Raw genomic sequence first — 17,232 nt, 5'->3', positions numbered from 1 at the left:
ATGGTGAGATCTGCTGACTTTGATTCATTGGACAGGGAAAGGAAAGCATCTCACTTCGTTTATTAAAGTTTATAATTTATTGCTCATGTGATAATCAACACACACATACAGGAAATGTCTGATTCAGTGTCTGTAGGCGTCGGTAAGGGGATATAATTGCAGCACACATTTTACTGCTAACCGCAAACATACACACACACAAGAACAAATGCAAACACGTAGACTTCTCCCAAAACTTCAAATACAAATGCAAACACACACACACACCGTAAAAATGCACACATTGAATAATACAGACACACAAGCCTGATACAATGAAAAAAAACCAACATATAAATGCGGCATTTTCGTAATTTATCTGGTCCTGATCCAAATCAAATATTAGTTCTGTAAAAATGTAATTCGTATGTTGTGAGGGTGCTTGCCATAGCCTGTTTGTTACTTTAATGTATTTATAACCACACAAAAAGGCTTCACAGATGAATAAGCAACAAAACCTTTTATGCCTGTCTGTTGTACAAAACATGATGCTTATGTAATCATATGTGTGAGGTGTATACAGTATTGAGAACAGTCTGTATTGAGAATTACGATACGGTGATTAACGCCATTGAAAAGCACAGTAAGGCAAACAATGAGAACGGACAGACGTACTTTATAAAGAACATACAGAAACTGACAACATACGGTTCACGTGATTTTATTTTTACAATTTGAAAGTGTTCCTTAAAAAAGCAAAGCCTGATCTGACTGTAACCTGATTTGACCTAATTTAGTCAGGTTGATCTGGTTCAATTCAAAAATAAGTGTTTGAATTATTATTAAATGTATTTATTTGTTAATAAACATATTAAACATAAACTTTTTTTACTTTAATAAAAATCAGATGTTAAACATTTTTCAGTCACCTAATAAAATTTTTAATGTAAGAGGAGAAGAAATGCATTCAAAAAACGATAAAACAAATCAAATGCCAAACAAACCGAAGCAAACAGTAACCGGCATGTAAAGAATTCAGGAAGGTCACTAAACATCTTCACTTGTCAGTGTCCCAGACAATGAGTAAATATTAGTGCTTAATGACTTCAGGCCGATCTCACAGCGCTTCATGAAAGCCGATGCGGAGCGTTCACACGCAGACTCGAGAGCGACCGTGTTTGCCTGTGAGAGAATAAGACATTTGCATGACTGAAGGGATTCTGCAGGGTTAAACTCTTTGTGTGACATTTGCCTTCCACGTCTGCGGCCTCTTCTGTTTCTGTCTGTCCTTCCTTTATCCCTCTGTTTTTAGATCTCTCTTTTCATCCCTCTCTTTTCCTCATCAATGAAGATGTCAAACTCGTGCCCTTCCTCTGACGGCTGCCTACGACCGAACAAATCAGAAACAGAGCGAGAAACCGGGCGAGAAGAAGGAAGAATCTGACCTTCTCAACTCTGAACAAAAGACTTCATCACTTCCTGTCAAATCAGCAGCTGCTGCAAAACTGGGAATCTCAGAAGTGGGACCTGGGAAGGGTTGTTTGTGTGTGTGCGTGTGTGTGTGTGTGTGTGTGTGTGTGTGTGTGTTTGGTTGGCAGCCCAGAAAGAGGATTAATAATAGGTAGCCCACTCTCTTAAATACACAAACATACACACTGCTGATTTTGAGATCTAACCCATCACATACGTAAAGGAATTTAGTTAACTCTACAGGAACTTAAGAGGTTTATGTCTGTGTGTGAATGGATTCTGGTAATAAGTTGTGTGTGTGTTGTACAGGTCAGACAAACATTGTTGAACTCTCGGAAGCTATTCAAATAATTGCATATAATTGTACAGCTTTAGGTGCGTACTTTGGGTAACAATTTGTATTTTTTAAATAGTCTATGGAAATGTATAGGTGATTAACAACCATTATGTAAAGGCTTAACAGATAAGTAGTTCAAGTACACTAAAATATAAAATATGACATTTTTTTTTTTTTGAATGTGCATTTAAGAAAGAAGTATGTAATTTATGTGCCACTAGTTTTTTCAAACTAAATAAAACGTTTTTAAGTTTCTCTAACAGTCTACCATTGGGCAGACAAAATCCTGCCCCAAACTTAAAGGATTAGTCAATTTTCCCAAAAAAAATCCAGATAATTTACTCACCACCATGTCATCCAAAATGTTGATGTCCCTCCCCGCTCAGTCCAGAAGACACCATGTTTTTTGAGGAAAACATTCCAGGATTTTTTTCATTTTAATGGACTTTAATGGACCCCAACACTTAACACTTAACATTTTTATTAAACGGAGTTTAAAAGCACTCTAAACAATCCTAAACGATCCTAAAATATGCACTTTTAAAACTCAACTTCTCGTCTATCTCTGGTTCCGTGATGCGCCAGCGCGACCTCACGCAATATGTCATCATGTCAAGAGGTCACGGATGACGAATGCAAAAATAGGCCCAGTGTTTAAAAGTGTGGAAAAAGAGGACCGTTCTGATGTTGTTGTATGTCGAATGATCCTAATTAATGTCTTTGTGTCAGTTTATTGTTTAAAATGGTCCGCAAATGTGCGTTTCATATATGTAACACGTGACCTCCCTACGTCACTACGTAATTACATGAGGTCGCGTTGGCGCGTCACAGGTACGGAGAAAGACGAAAACTTGTGTTTAAAAGTGCATTTTTTTTATTTTTCTTGCCAAAAATGACAACCATTTCGCTAGATAAGACCCTTATGCCTCGTTTGGGATCTTTTAGAGTCTTTTGAAACTCCGTTGAAAAAAACTGTTAAGTTTTGAGTTAAGTGTTAAGTGTTGGGGTCCATTAAAGTCCATTAAAATGAGAAAAATCCTGGAATGTTTTCCTCAAAAAACATAATTTCTTCTCAACTGAACAAATAAAGACATCAACATTTTGGATGACATGGTGGTGAGTAAATTATCTGGATTTTTTTTAAGAAAATGAATTAATTCTTTAAATACTCAGATGTGTCAGGCCGGCTGGGTTGCACGAACACAGCCACAATGTTTACAGTTTTAGGGAAATCTTTTAAAAGGCCAGAAGTTTTGATGATTAAGTGTGATTGAAAAAATATTTTAATATAAAAAATGATTAACTTCGGCTAATGATCTGTTAAACTTTACATGTAATAATGCTCATTAATGTTAATAATGAAAGTTACTAGCAAGTGTTTCGTGACTTCATGTTATCAGACCTAATTAAAGGAACACTGTCTGAATAACCGAATTTGAGTCACTTTGGCATCATTTCCTGCTTAAAACCTGAATTCATTCAGTATCACATGGAGTGGAGGAGATGTCTTAACTCTAATTGTAAATGTAATTAGTCACACACACACACACACACACACACACACACACACACACACACACACACGCACACACACTTCAGTTTCTGTGCACTGTGTGACACACACACACAATAAGAGGCCTCCTCGCTTTTTTTTAAACAAGTGAACATGGGATTAGACCAAGACTGAATGGTACCAATTAAATACTGAATACGGCAGCCATGCAAATCAGCCTCATTCACGAGAGAGAGAGAGAAACGGAGAGTGACACAGACACCTTTTACACATAAGCGTCTACATTCTGAGAGGGACTGTAATCACATCTTGGCCTTAGTCTAACATCAGCAAAAGACGGACGATATCATCTTTTATATATAAATATATGTGTGTTATTTTGAAAGTGTTTTTTTGGTAAGAAACAAATCCTTGCGAGACCAAATGGTAACTGCAGTCACCTATATCTCTCTTACTATAGACACACACACACACACACACTTAATGTGGAGACGTCGGGTGTATGTATAGAGTGTGTTGGTCATGTGATTGTCCACTCTCAAGGCAGAGCTCCTACAAGTGGCTCTTTGTCTATGAAAGAGAGAGAGAGAGCGAGAGAGCAACAGCTTACACATATCCCACTCACAATAACAACTGCACACAAACTCACACACTCAAAAACAACCAGAGCCTTGGGCATCTTGTTGAGAATCAGAGATGTGAGTGAATAGATTGTAGAGATGAGGAATCTCCATAGCAGAAACCCCCCGCCGGCACCCACACAAATTCTCACACACACACTTACACTACTTAAATTAAGACATACTATACATTTTCATTGTTTAAATAATTGTTTAACTGCTACGGACTAATCCAAACTAGACATATTCCCATCAACTTTTTTCTTTGAAGTTTTCTCCCAAAAAACTGTCATATTTAGCTACCGTCTAATCATAATTTTAGACAAATGACTCCCCTAACTATAGATACACATTACACACAAACCCACTTAGATCCCTACCCTGCTTACATTAACAGAAATGTGCCTTCTATGGTCCATAATAATATATCCTGCATAAAACACTTACTGGAACATATGGGCTCGTTCTTCCATGTCCCATTTGACAAAAAAAAATTCGTCTACAGGCAAAAGTGCAGTAGATTTTTATCACAGTCAGCCTTGGTGGGATGTGATGGCTCTCCATCACACAAATACAGGATTAAATTCTTTTATTTGATTTGTGCTGTTCTTTTTCAATGATATTACTTTCACCAGTTCAAAGCTAAAGGTCAGAATATATAGTTCCACATTGAACCCAAGATCCGCATATACAGCATGTGAACAGACCGAGTTCATAAAAGTTTTGCATTTCTTTGTTCAACAGTCATAACATTTTCATGTAGGACCGGTGCTGGTAGTTCGAATGGAAATCCTTGGGGATCACGCAAACAGAATATCAGTATTTTAGTATTTACGATATAGTACATTTTACAGTGCATTCCTTTTGGTTGCGTTAGCAATACTCTTGGTGACTGGTTCATTTTTTAATTGAATTATAGTATGAGTCTATTATGATATCTGAGTTTCACATTGTGCTTAACTGTAGTACGGACAGACATCTTTCATTTGTTCCGCTCTGACATAATAACTTCAGCCATCAGGATTTTTTTAACTTCAAAGTCACATGAGACAAAAAAATGGCAAAGCGTTGGTGGTTTTAAATATAAAAGATTTTACAATTTAACAAACTTTAGTTTTCGCTTTGTTAGCAAAAAACGAGACACCTTGCAACAATAACACAAACATATTCGTCTTGGCAGCATTTTTATAGGGGAGAACCGGGGCGAAATTAACTCGGGGCGAAAGTAACTGCGTTTTTTTGAGCCCTTACTACATTTGCATTCCAAACTATGACAACATGTTCAGCACGCAACCCTTGACGAAGCTGGCAGATATCGCGCTATTTTGTGGAAACGAAGTTCCTGTCAAAACGAAATTATCAGTTACTTTTGTCCCGCTACTAATACTGCATTATTTTGAGAATTTATAGTATGCTCATTTAATTTAATTTATTTTTAATTCTGTCTGTTGTTTTAAAATGTTTTATTCTCAACAATTCAAGTTTTTACTGTCGGGTTGCTTTTGAAACATTTGATGAAACTGAAATTTATTTATTTTTTAGCAAAGATAAAGGTCAAAATATGTTTGCAGTTACATCCTAACAAGGTCATAGTCAAGTTTATTTAATAAAATGAAGTCGTTCTACATTTGTACAAAATATCACCTGATATTGATCGATCACATTTGCGAGTTATTGATCACAGCAAAAATATATCTCTGTCTAAAACATCAGGTAACACTGACTTTACTTGAAGGGGTGTTGATAAGACTGACATGACACCTTCATAATCATGACATGACACGTGCTATTTACATGAAGGAGATTTTATGCACGTTTATGACAACTGTCATTAAGTGTCATTTGTTCATTTATGTCATTTTTACTGCAAAGATGACATTGTTTGAGATGCCTTCGTTATGACAACTTGACATAAACCAATACATTATAACTTGTCATAAATCTGTCATAAACATGACATAGCAGAAAAATGATCAAACTTAAGAAACGACCTAGCTTTATGGGTTAACATTACATTAAATATCATTAAATGTTAATACTCTTTCAAATAGTTTATAACCGCATCATGAATATTTTTCTTGACCTCAACTACAGTGGTACAAATTGAACTTGTCATTAAAATGTCAATAAGTGTTAATACTATGTCAAATAATTTGTACGTCAAATTATATTTGTATCACTGTAGTTGAGATCAAGAAAAATATTCATGACGCTGTTATAAAACTATATGACAGAGTATTAACACTTAATGACATTTTCATGACAAATTTAATTTGTATCACTGCTGGTCAGTTATGTTGTCTTGGTAATGTCAAGTTATCATGACAACAAAGACATCTCAAACAATGTCATCTTTGCATTAAAAATGACATCATTTAACAAATGACACTTAAAGACAGTTGTCATAAACGTGCATAAAATCTCATTCATGTTCATAAAACTTGTCATGTCATGATTATGAAGGTGTCATGTCAGTCTTATGAACACACCTTCAAGTAAAGTGTTACCAAACATTATCCTTAAAAAATATGTTTTTCTGAAAAATGGTACTTTCACCACCGCTCTCCCCTACTATGACAATACTGTCAATACTTTCCAATACTGCTAAGTGTTGGTCAAAATCTAACTACAAGTGACACTACAACTCACTACATTTACGTTAAAATGATATATTATGACATCTTGAAATCCTTGTGCCAGTAAATACTGTTGCTTATGTAAATTACAGGCAATTGTGTATTTAGTCAAACATATAGCAATCTTAAGAAAGCTTAAATGTAGTTACATGCTATTTGTTACTAACCTACAAATTAGCAAACTACTTTTTTAAATGGGTTGTTGGGTGTTGCTTTAGGTTTAATGTCATAAATGGGTGTATAAAATGTTTGACACTTTTTAGCGTGGGTGAAAAACACCTCAAGCCAATTATTAGATTTCTCTATTGAAATACTAATGCCATAATAATTCATATATAATAGCATTTACTTTAGGTATTAATGACTAACACCAAGATCCGCCCCCTTTGCTCCAAACATAATGATATTGGGCATGGTAACTGTTGGTATGACAGACAGCATATATTGCTTTTAACTGACACCTACATATAGTCAGTTACTTCTCTCTTTCTCTCTCTCTCTCTCTCTCTCTCTCTCTCTCTCTCTCTCTCTCTCACACACACACACACACACACACACACACACACAAACACACATAAACAGACACGTAAACAGTTTAAAATCCCGATATTATGCTTTGTGTCTAATTGTGGTATCCTGGAGGAGCTCTGGTGGAATTTATACCTTTCATCTCACTTAGACAAACACAATACTCCTGACATTGAGTGGGAGAGCAAGTGTCTGTGTGTGTGACAGTTAATGTAAATGTAGAAACAGTTTCTGTGTGTTTTCTTTTTCACAGACGCTCACATTACACAGCAATTAAAGCCACTGAACGCACACACACATATACATATACGTACACAAACAAGTTATACTTGGCTGACAGCTCAGTCTGAAATGCCGGGGAGAAAATAGCACACACACACACATATTAAGAAAAAGATGCAATTGTACAAATAGCAACATCGACGTACAGGTAGTTATCTATTACCACATCAATGACATATGATTATACCTATACGAAACATAATACAAGAGACAGAAAGAAGGGGAAATAAAGACAAAGAAACACAAGAAAGAGAGACTCTTGGGAATCTAAACAAATAGGGGAACAATGACAAAAGTGTCATTAGACACTAGACATCTCTGTCATCACACTTGTGTGTGTGTGTCTCTCTCTCTGTGTGTGTGTTTCAGCTTGTCCGTCATGGTAATGTGGACTAGAATGAGTGTACAAACCGTATGCCATCATTTTGAACACACACACTTGTTTTTTTAAACAGAAACCATTTAAGTTTTTATAAGCCTTTTAAACCGTGTGAATAATCTCAAAAGTAAGTTTTTCTTACATTTCAAACGTTGTGAGGCCATTTTATAAACGTTGGCCTTCACAAGCCAAACTTGAACACACACACTCTGTGTCTCTCAATGTAGACATCTTTTAAAAAACAGCAACTGAAACACACACACACTTTTCTCTTGTTTTGTTAGCTACCCGTGTGTGTGTGTGGGAGAGAGAAAGTTGAGTGTGTTTTCGGCATTGTTTTATAATTAGATTTTCCATTTGTTCTGTCCAGCTGCAGGCAGAGATCCCGTGTCACCAATAATGGCTCGAAACTCCTTCTCCCCTCCATTTTAAATAATAATGAGAGTTTAAAATGGCTGATTCAGACTTATTCCTAAAAGCGGCTTTCCACAGATCCCAGATCGGTAAACAGGCTTTCAGCCTCATCTATCCGTGGGCGTCCCGAGTCTCATATTTGGGTGTTTTCAAGCAAACCAAAGATCAGTGAGGAGAATTTGATCTCCCGGTGTTTGCCGAGGAGCAGGTCTCCTAATGGCAGGTACCCTAAGCAGCTTAAATCCGCTCCGTGATGGATCTGTTCGCAGGTCAGTTAAACTTAATAAAGGTTATTGTGACTCGGTGCTGCATGCAGAGATGGCTGAGCTTAGATCGGCTGGAGATGAAAGCATGCTGGAGACTTCAGCTTCTCTGATGCTTTATGGCAGCATTTAGCTGACTGAAAGCGTGACCATTTCGCTGGACACGCGAGCGCGCACACACGGGCAAGGAATGATGGGTTTAGTGAGTGCGATGGTCTGAGCTGTCGACTGGAAAGTGGATAAAAAGGATGGGGCAGCTTTGAACTCTAAAAGGCTGTGACTGATGGCCCACTGTATATGTGTGTGTGTATCCGAGCAAGTTGACTAGTCGCAATGCTTCCCTTTGTCTCTTTATGGCAGCATAAATGTGTTAAGTATATGTATTTACCCACAATCCCTCCGTGTGTACTGTTGTGCGCAGTCAATGCAGAAGCAAACAAGAGAGTGTGAGTGCGCACACGCAGAGGTGCAAGAAACAACGAATCGCAAACCTCTCCTTACAGTGAATGCTAAGGTTTCCACCTCGCACCTGTGTGTTTCTTGTATTTATGACAGGCACGAATATACAAAGTCACTTTGCAGGGAAGGCTGCAGCTGTTGTACAAAGTAAAGCAAATGTTTGTGTGTGTGTTGTTATGGAGAGACAGATTATGGTCATGACTATGACATACATACATTTGAAGATGCAGTGCATCTTTTCTGTAAATAAAGTAAAACTAGTGTTTAACATCTTGGGTTTATTTCACATTTTCAAGTCTAGCTAGACAACTTAAAGGAATATTCAATTTTCTTAAAAGAAAAATCCAGATAATTTACTCACCACCATGTCATCCAAAATGTTGATGTCTTTCTTTGTTCAGTCGAGAAGAAATTATGTTTTTTGAGGAAAACATTGCAGGATTTTTCTCATTTTAATGTACTTTAATAGACACCAACAATTAACACTTAACTCAACACGTAACAGTTTTTTCAAAGGAGTTTCAAAGGACAATAAACAATCCCAAATGAGGCATAAGTTATTGTTATTGACAATAAAAATAACAAATATACACTTTTAAAGCACAACTTCTCGTCTAGATCTGGTCGTGATGCGCCAGGTGACCCCACGCAATACGTCATGACGTCAAGAGGTCACAGAAGACGAACGCAAAACTCCGCCCCAGTGTTTACAAGTGTGTTGACAGAGGACCGTTCCTACGTTGTTGTATGTCAACTGATACTAATTAATGTCTTTGTATCAGTTTATTGTTTACAATGGTCCGCAAATGTGCGTTTTATATATGTAACACGTGACCTCCCTATGTCACTACGCATTTACGTTAGGTCGCGCTGGACCGGACCTAGACGAAAAGTTGTGGTTTAAAAGAACATATTTTTTATTTTTCTTGTCAAAAATGACAATCGTTTTGCTAGATAAGACCCTTATGCCTCGTTTGGGATTGCTTATAATCCTTTGAAACTCCGTTGAAAAAAACTGTTACGTGTTGAGTTAAGTGTTAATTGTTGGTGTCTATTAAAGTCCATTAAAATGAGAAAAATCCTGCAATGTTGTCCTCAAAAAACATAATTTCTTCTCGACTGAACAAAGAAAGACATCAACATTTTGGATGACATGGTGGTGAGTAAATTATCTGGATTTTTCTTTTAAGAAAATGGAATATTCCTTTAAGGGGGGCTTAAGCAGAATCGGAGTAAATCTAATGTTATAGGATATCATTGCTATAGGGGCTTTATCTCAGAAGTTCTTATCTCAGTTTAGACGATCCTGTCAAAGCGTGAATAATCTTCAGGTATTACCACATTTGATTCAAATACATATCCATGCATTGATTTCCATACATTAATATCAATATACAAAGCAGAAGAGGAGGTGGTGAAAAAAGTAGTACTGGTTATATTCATATTACTTGTTGCAGTGATGTTATCAGTAAATCCCAAGGCGTCATCTTAAGTCACTAAAATCCCCTAAAAACCTGTCTGTTTACATACACACACATTTACTATATAAACTAGGACACACGCACACACATACCACAGACTTTTGCTGTTATTGTATAAAGCTAATTATATAGAATAAAATGTGCTTTACTGAAATCAAAACATGATTTACTTTATTTATAAATCATTTTGACCTTTAAGGAAATCCACCGGATGTCCCCAAGGGGAGGTTTTGTCAGATCTAACTAACTTCTGGTGACAGTTTTGTTCCCGAAGTCCAGCTAAGTAAACCCACACACCCCGACACAGACATACAGCAGCTGCCACTGCTTCTCTTCTGTTGTGTGCTCCAGCAGACCCTACAACTACAAACATTACAGTCCTTAAAACAACACGAGCGGCGGGTTCGGAGCGCGTCTGTGTGCGTGTGAGAGTAGTTTAAGGAGGCTGTGAGAGCCTAGTGGTCATGCACGGTCAGGGAAAGACAATGTACGTTTGTTACTCGAGCGCCGTTGCTAATGAAGTACTCCCAGTGCGCGCGCGCACGCGGGCGTACGATAAAAATTAAGTTTCACGCACAGTTATATTGCCTGTGTGTCTCTCGTATAATGGCTACAGAAATACGGTTTTAAGTTGCAAACCGAAATCCCCGTTAAAATTCACGTACGTTATTGGAAACTTTGAGGATATAACTTTGACAAAGCTGAACGTGACTCACGCACACACACACTGACAAACACACACAACACCGTGAAATGTTATCAACGACAGAACAAAAGCCACTTCACACACACTTCAGACAGAAACAGGTCTGTTGTGGAAATGCTGGCTGAGACCGAGGGAAATGTATGTGTGTGTGTCTGCATGAGTCCTCTCTTGCTGTTCAACATATTGAAACTCTGACAGAGTTAATCTCCTCACTGTCAACTCCTATTATAACACTACTGATCATGACATATACACACACACACACACACTAAATCATGCATGCACAAACACACACACACACACACACACACACATTTAGGCGTACACGCTTGTAAAAGCACACAGCCACATGATTGAGAGAAACAAGACTAAAAGAATAATTTACATTGTCATGGATGGCTAAATATGCACATGCATATGTTTTAAACTGCAGCCCAAAGTCTTACGTGCATCTGTTAATCGCTATTAAAATTTTGATCGCCAGTTGAGACTGACATGATCCCCTTACAGGTCAAAGGTCATTCACATCTTTTCATGTTATAATCGGAACGGATACATTCTTCAGATCCAAACAACTGCTTGCAGGCCTGGTGCGTACCGACCATTACAATCGCTTTCAGAAATGTATTTTATTTATGAACCAGCCGGCATGTGCTTGCAACAGGTTGGAGCCATAGTGCTCACAGGAACGAAGGGTTGAGTCAGGCCTGCGTTATGTCCCAATTTCCAAACTCGAAACTTTCCTTCAAACTTTTACTTTCTTACAAATGCCCAAAATAATAAAAGCATTCTACATTTATTAAAAAAATGTCTTTTTACGAAACCTTAAAGTTCCCCACAATAAAACACTCCCACATTTACAACACTGCTAGACTCCTAATCTCTCTCTGTCTCTCTCTCTCACACACACACACACACACACACACACACACACACACACACATAAACAGCGGTTTAAGCAAACTTCCAGAAAGTAAAAATAACTGTGTATTTATGAAGGCTCTTAACAGGCAGTTAGCTTTAGATTTTTTCCATTCTTAAAGAGCACTCATGAGCTACACAGGAAACTGCTCCTTCCAGGCGAATATGCATGTAAAAGTTGCTGATTAAGACTAATTGTGTACTACACAGTGTTGAGCAAATGAACGAACGCGTACGCTTGAAAACGCAGTCAATCTCACACACGAAAACATAAGCAAGGTACTTCAGTAGCATTTTTTAGCTAATGAGAGACAGATTTCCAATTAGCTCCTCATCTCTTTCGAACCACTGGAATATGGCCAAAACACACACACACACACACACACACACACACACACACACACACACACACATATATCACAGATTTCGTTTGTTCTTAAAAAATCTGAAAGAAATTGAAATAATTTGCAGTCATCCATCACAAAATAGTTTTGAACCAACTAGCGTCTATTCTTGATAAGCCAGCGACTGCCAAGAACTTAAATGAATAATAACCAACAAAAAAAGTGATGACACAACTACAGTCTTTTCTTTTTTGTTTGTCTGTGCTTCTGCTCAATTGGGTGTATAGTCTGACACATGAAGGTAGTATGATATAACCAGAAATCTCTGTTTAAATGTGATAATTGTCCCAAACATTAGCTGTACCCTATTCGCCTGTCTCTCTATTCCCACTAGACGAAACTTCTCATTTCTTCCCTCAAGGCAAAGGAAGGGTGGGGAGGGGTGTCGTTTTTAACATTTTTCTCAGTCCAAATTATAGCTGTGAACCATGCAGATAGGAAAAGAATTGTATATTCGAAACTAGCGATAAGTCTGTGCGCAAATGCGTGTCTGTGTAGTTGCGTCTAAAAGTAATTAAATTTACATAATTGTGTCAACAGAATAAATCAATAAAGCTCTTGTTCCACCAGAGAAAACGCAGCTTCAGTGTTCGGTAAACTTTACGTTTCGTTGATATAAATATCAGAGTCTAAATGGGTGGAGAACACAACCAGAGATTTTCTAATTTTACAGTCCTTCAATTATATTTTGCATTCAGTCTGAGAAGTCTCAGACTTAAACACAAATGGCACATTCTTACGGGTACGAGTGCTCTGCGTATGTCTGTGTGTGTGTGATGGCCTCACTGCCGAGAGTCTGGTAAGAGGTTTAAAGAGTGACTTAGTGGTGGATGCTCCCATATGTCCACTGCAGAGCGTGTGTTTGCCCGAGACCCATATGTCATTGTGAGAGTACTCAGGATAAGCTTCGACTTCAACAATCAATTTAGATGCATCGCTGTGATTTCAGTGTAGTGTGGTGTTTTAAAAAGATGATGTGGTATGGCGTGTCCGAGATAAGAGTCTGATCCTCTCTAGAACTCAAAAACACAAATTCAGATACTCTCCTAAATTCTTGGGCATGCGGTGTACTGTGAGGGTAGATAAGAGTAACTGAGCACCACACAAACACACACACTCGCGCACAGGTGCACACACACACACTCTGTGGAAAAGGGTAAATAAACATGAAGTACCTAAAAAAAAACATGCACCAACTGTGGTTAAACAACGCAGGATGGTTTTAGCATTTGCTCTGCCGTGGAGTTCACATCTCCTTATTTAATGAGAAAAACAATTCACGTGCAACTAAATGATTCAGAGGGGCTCCACTGAAAATTTTCATTAATGCAAAAAAGCGAGAGTCCCACACAAACCCCTTTTAATCAGTGCTGTTTTCATTACATTCTCTGAAATGCATTTAGCTGCAAAACGAAAAAAAAAGGAATAAGCTTAATGTGAACCTTAAAATGTTTCCATTTTAGACCTATAAAATGTCATAGTAAAAGTGATAAAATCTTTTTTTTTTATTCTGTCTGAATTAACTTTTTATAACTAATAAAACATACATACAAATACTTAAATATATCATCATTCTACCCTTTTAAATATCCATACGCTAATGTTTATTACATTATTGATTATGTTTAATGTTTAACATTATTATACATGTTATTAACATTTTATGAATTTTTTTACCAATTTTAATAGCTTACTAGGCTATACTTTAAAAGTTGGTTGTAAATTGTAATGGCCTTGTCTACTAAAATGGTTTTTTTTTTTCAGTTTACGCATAATATATAAATGTAAAAAAAAAAAGTTCATTTGTAATTTATGATGCAGTTTTAATTTTTAATTTACAATTTTTTCAAGTCTCTCCACTGGTTCTCAAATGCTCAAGTTTTTTTGTCCATCTTTTACAAGCCTTTTTGAGTCTCTTAATTAAAATATTCCCCCGACTTCAGCCCAGATGAGAAACACATGTGCACTATTCCTGTCCCCCCTGTTCACGCGCATAACTCAGCGGCTGTGTACCTCACTCAGAATGATGCCTACCTAGACTGCGTGTTTGCTCCAAATCCTATCATGTTCAAAATGCTACAGATGCCCAAATCTTGTCAAGGTAGGCAGCTCGATAGGTTTTAAATTTACAGCCAAAATTCTACACACAAGCAAAGCTAAAGCAAGATATATGTTTGTCAACTAGTATGCTAATTTAATTGCACTTTTAAACTTTATTTGATATTTACTTTTTTAGTATTATAAACATCAGCCAAAAAGTAGGCTAATTGCATTATAGCCACTTTTGAATGCAAAACCCAAGCGACAAACTTTTCTTATTATTCGGTAGAGTCGCGCTTCGGTGGCGTCTCGAGCCATTATTCAGGTTAAGTAAACATGTTGGACGTTCCCTTGAACGTTTTATGAGCAGCAATCAGGGGAATTTTATGAGCGTCTAGGAAACCCCTGCTTAAAAACCTATTAACTCTCTCTCCCTGCACTGGCGCGCTACGACACGACTCTGATTTGATCAATATGACACTCGCCACCGGACCGGACCGCCGAGATTTGGGCAGAATGGTAGCGGTTCACCTCTCCTGGGAGAAGAAGAGAAGATCTGCAAACCGAGAGGACAAGTGGCTTGCTAGCTTTTACAAACCCACGAGAAACAACAGCAGATCTTTGGCTATTTAAATTGTGTGTGTTATAAAAGGCCCGTATTAAGGCCACTGCGAAACTATGTATCCCAAATTACAATACTTCGCACCAACATTTAATGAAGTTGTTGTAGTAGAATGTAACTGTTCTTGATTCACAACTCAACAAGGTATTTTATGAGTTGTTGGTGGACTATGACAGCTGTTTTTTATATCCCCGAGAGCGCGCACTTGCACGGTCACTTCGGGCTCGAACTCATGCCATCTTCATCAGGGTGCAAGAGTAACGGAGCTTTTGACTGCATTGTTTTTGTTTTCAAACTATACGTCTGTTGTGGGAAAAAAGATAACTTGGGCTACTAATATTCATATTCTGCCACTACATATTCCACGATATTTCAAATCGATAAAACGCGCACAAGCACTTACTTAGAATTTTGGGAATTCCACACGACAGACTCCAGTGATTTGGCTGCGGGTAACGCGTATCTGCACATGACTGTCACAATCCACAGATAATATTTCCACGAGCCGTCACTTCCAGCCATCTTACACGGTGCACGGAGAGACACAAACCCGCAAGAAGATAAGATCCTTTCGATCGACTGTACTCCGGGTTTATGAACCACATTCAACAGAATGGAGTGTAGGTCAGGCGTCCTGGCGGTGGAGCTCCATGTAAACTTCCAAATCCAAATTTTCTAGTGCTGCCTGGAGGAAGAAGGTGTCGCACAATGTTGCACGACGGCTTCTGGGCCAACGTGTCTCTGTTACCGAAATCGCTGCTACCTTGCACTCAAGTAGACGGCAACGCGTGTCGGTTTTGTTGTTTTCATCTATTATTTAAGTTTCTAACGCTGACCTTATAAAGGTCAAATCACGCCTGATAGATTGTGAGTGACGTGCAGCCAGGTATACGGATCTTTCCCTGCGTACGACCGTCAATCCCACGTTGGGTTGCACAGATCCGGTCCTGATCATGTGTCAGATTTAAAATTAGACTCCTTACGCCTTCGATCCCAGTACATAGATATGTTCTTAAATCCAAACTAGAGTTTCTGATGCCTAACAGTTTTTGTCCGCAATTTATCGACCTATATCCATGTTCAAAGTGTTCAAGAACAAAGCCTAACTTTCAGTCACGGGACTGCCAAAATATCTGTCCAATGCCATTTGCGTGTTCGTCGATAAAAGCACATAAAACGAAAATTCCGAATGTTGCAGGTACTTTTATTGTTCGAGTTGGCTGGAGATATTTGCCAAGGCGTTTCAATGCATGCTTCCCTTTGATAGACGGGATATCAGCTACTGTCCGCTCCCGGTAGCAGTGCCAAAAGGAGCAAACGATTCCATTCCGAGAATATAAACAGATGGGAAACTCCAGCAGTTCGGTGCTTTTTCAGGAAGTTAATGGAGCGTCTTCCAGTGTTGGATCTTGTTTGGAGTTATTCAGCGCTCGACCGTGGATCCGGTGCTTCCACAGTCAGTCCCGTACACCGTACATAGCGCAGTGGCTCGCGATCCATCACCTCCACTCCCACCGAGCTGGAAAACCCCGCCCAGTGCGACTACGGACCAATCGCCGTGCGTACTAAAGGTGACGTCTCAACATGGTGCTCCTTTCCACACAGACGCACGGCCAGTTTCGGAAAAGTTGAGCTGCGAAACTACTGTATTTACATAAATGTATAGAGTAAATGTAGTTATTCTTTAAAAGTTGACCAGTTTTAGAAAAAAAAAAACCTGCTTATATTAACTCCCATCAGCCATTTGCAAATATATGCTGTACTTTAAATTATTTTGTACAATGAATCGCACCCGACAGTTTATAAATGTTTATATGTTTATAGTTGATGTTGTATTTTCGTCACGTTTTGTTTTTAATTTTAGGTGTCTTAAAAGCATCATTTTAAAACCACAGCCCGTTTTAAATTAGTTTCGATTCATAAAGCCTCACGATTTACAACTGAAAATACGAACCTTCACAGTACGTTTAATAACAGATTTAAGATCATTATCCCAAAGACATCCAAGAGAGTGACACTAATGATATTTGATGGTCAAACAAAGATAACGCTAATCCTTTCAGTAGTCAATACTGCCCCCTATCGGTTGATAAAAATCAGCCCACGCCGTTTCAAAATAATTGTATTTTTTATTTCTTTATAATATAGTATAAACTGTACAATAAATGTTTTTGCAAC

General features: G+C 38.0%; 1 protein-coding gene across 1 annotated transcript in view; it reads right to left on the bottom strand.

Moving 5' to 3' along the window:
* The window catches only part of efnb1 (ephrin-B1), a 39,938-nt gene extending 23,376 nt beyond the window's left edge, over positions 1 to 16,562 (bottom strand). The window contains exon 1 of the mRNA XM_055199681.2: positions 15,458 to 16,562. Within this exon, the coding sequence (XP_055055656.1) occupies positions 15,458 to 15,576 (119 nt within the window). The 5' untranslated portion in view covers positions 15,577 to 16,562. The remainder of the gene's footprint in view (positions 1 to 15,457) is intronic.
* Positions 16,563 to 17,232: the final 670 nt, after the last annotated feature.

This window comes from Misgurnus anguillicaudatus, chromosome 22 (genome assembly GCF_027580225.2).
Source record: "Misgurnus anguillicaudatus chromosome 22, ASM2758022v2, whole genome shotgun sequence".
Lineage (NCBI taxonomy): Eukaryota > Metazoa > Chordata > Actinopteri > Cypriniformes > Cobitidae > Misgurnus > Misgurnus anguillicaudatus.
Note: the sequence above shows the minus strand (reverse complement) of the source record. Positions and strands in the feature narration are given on the sequence as shown.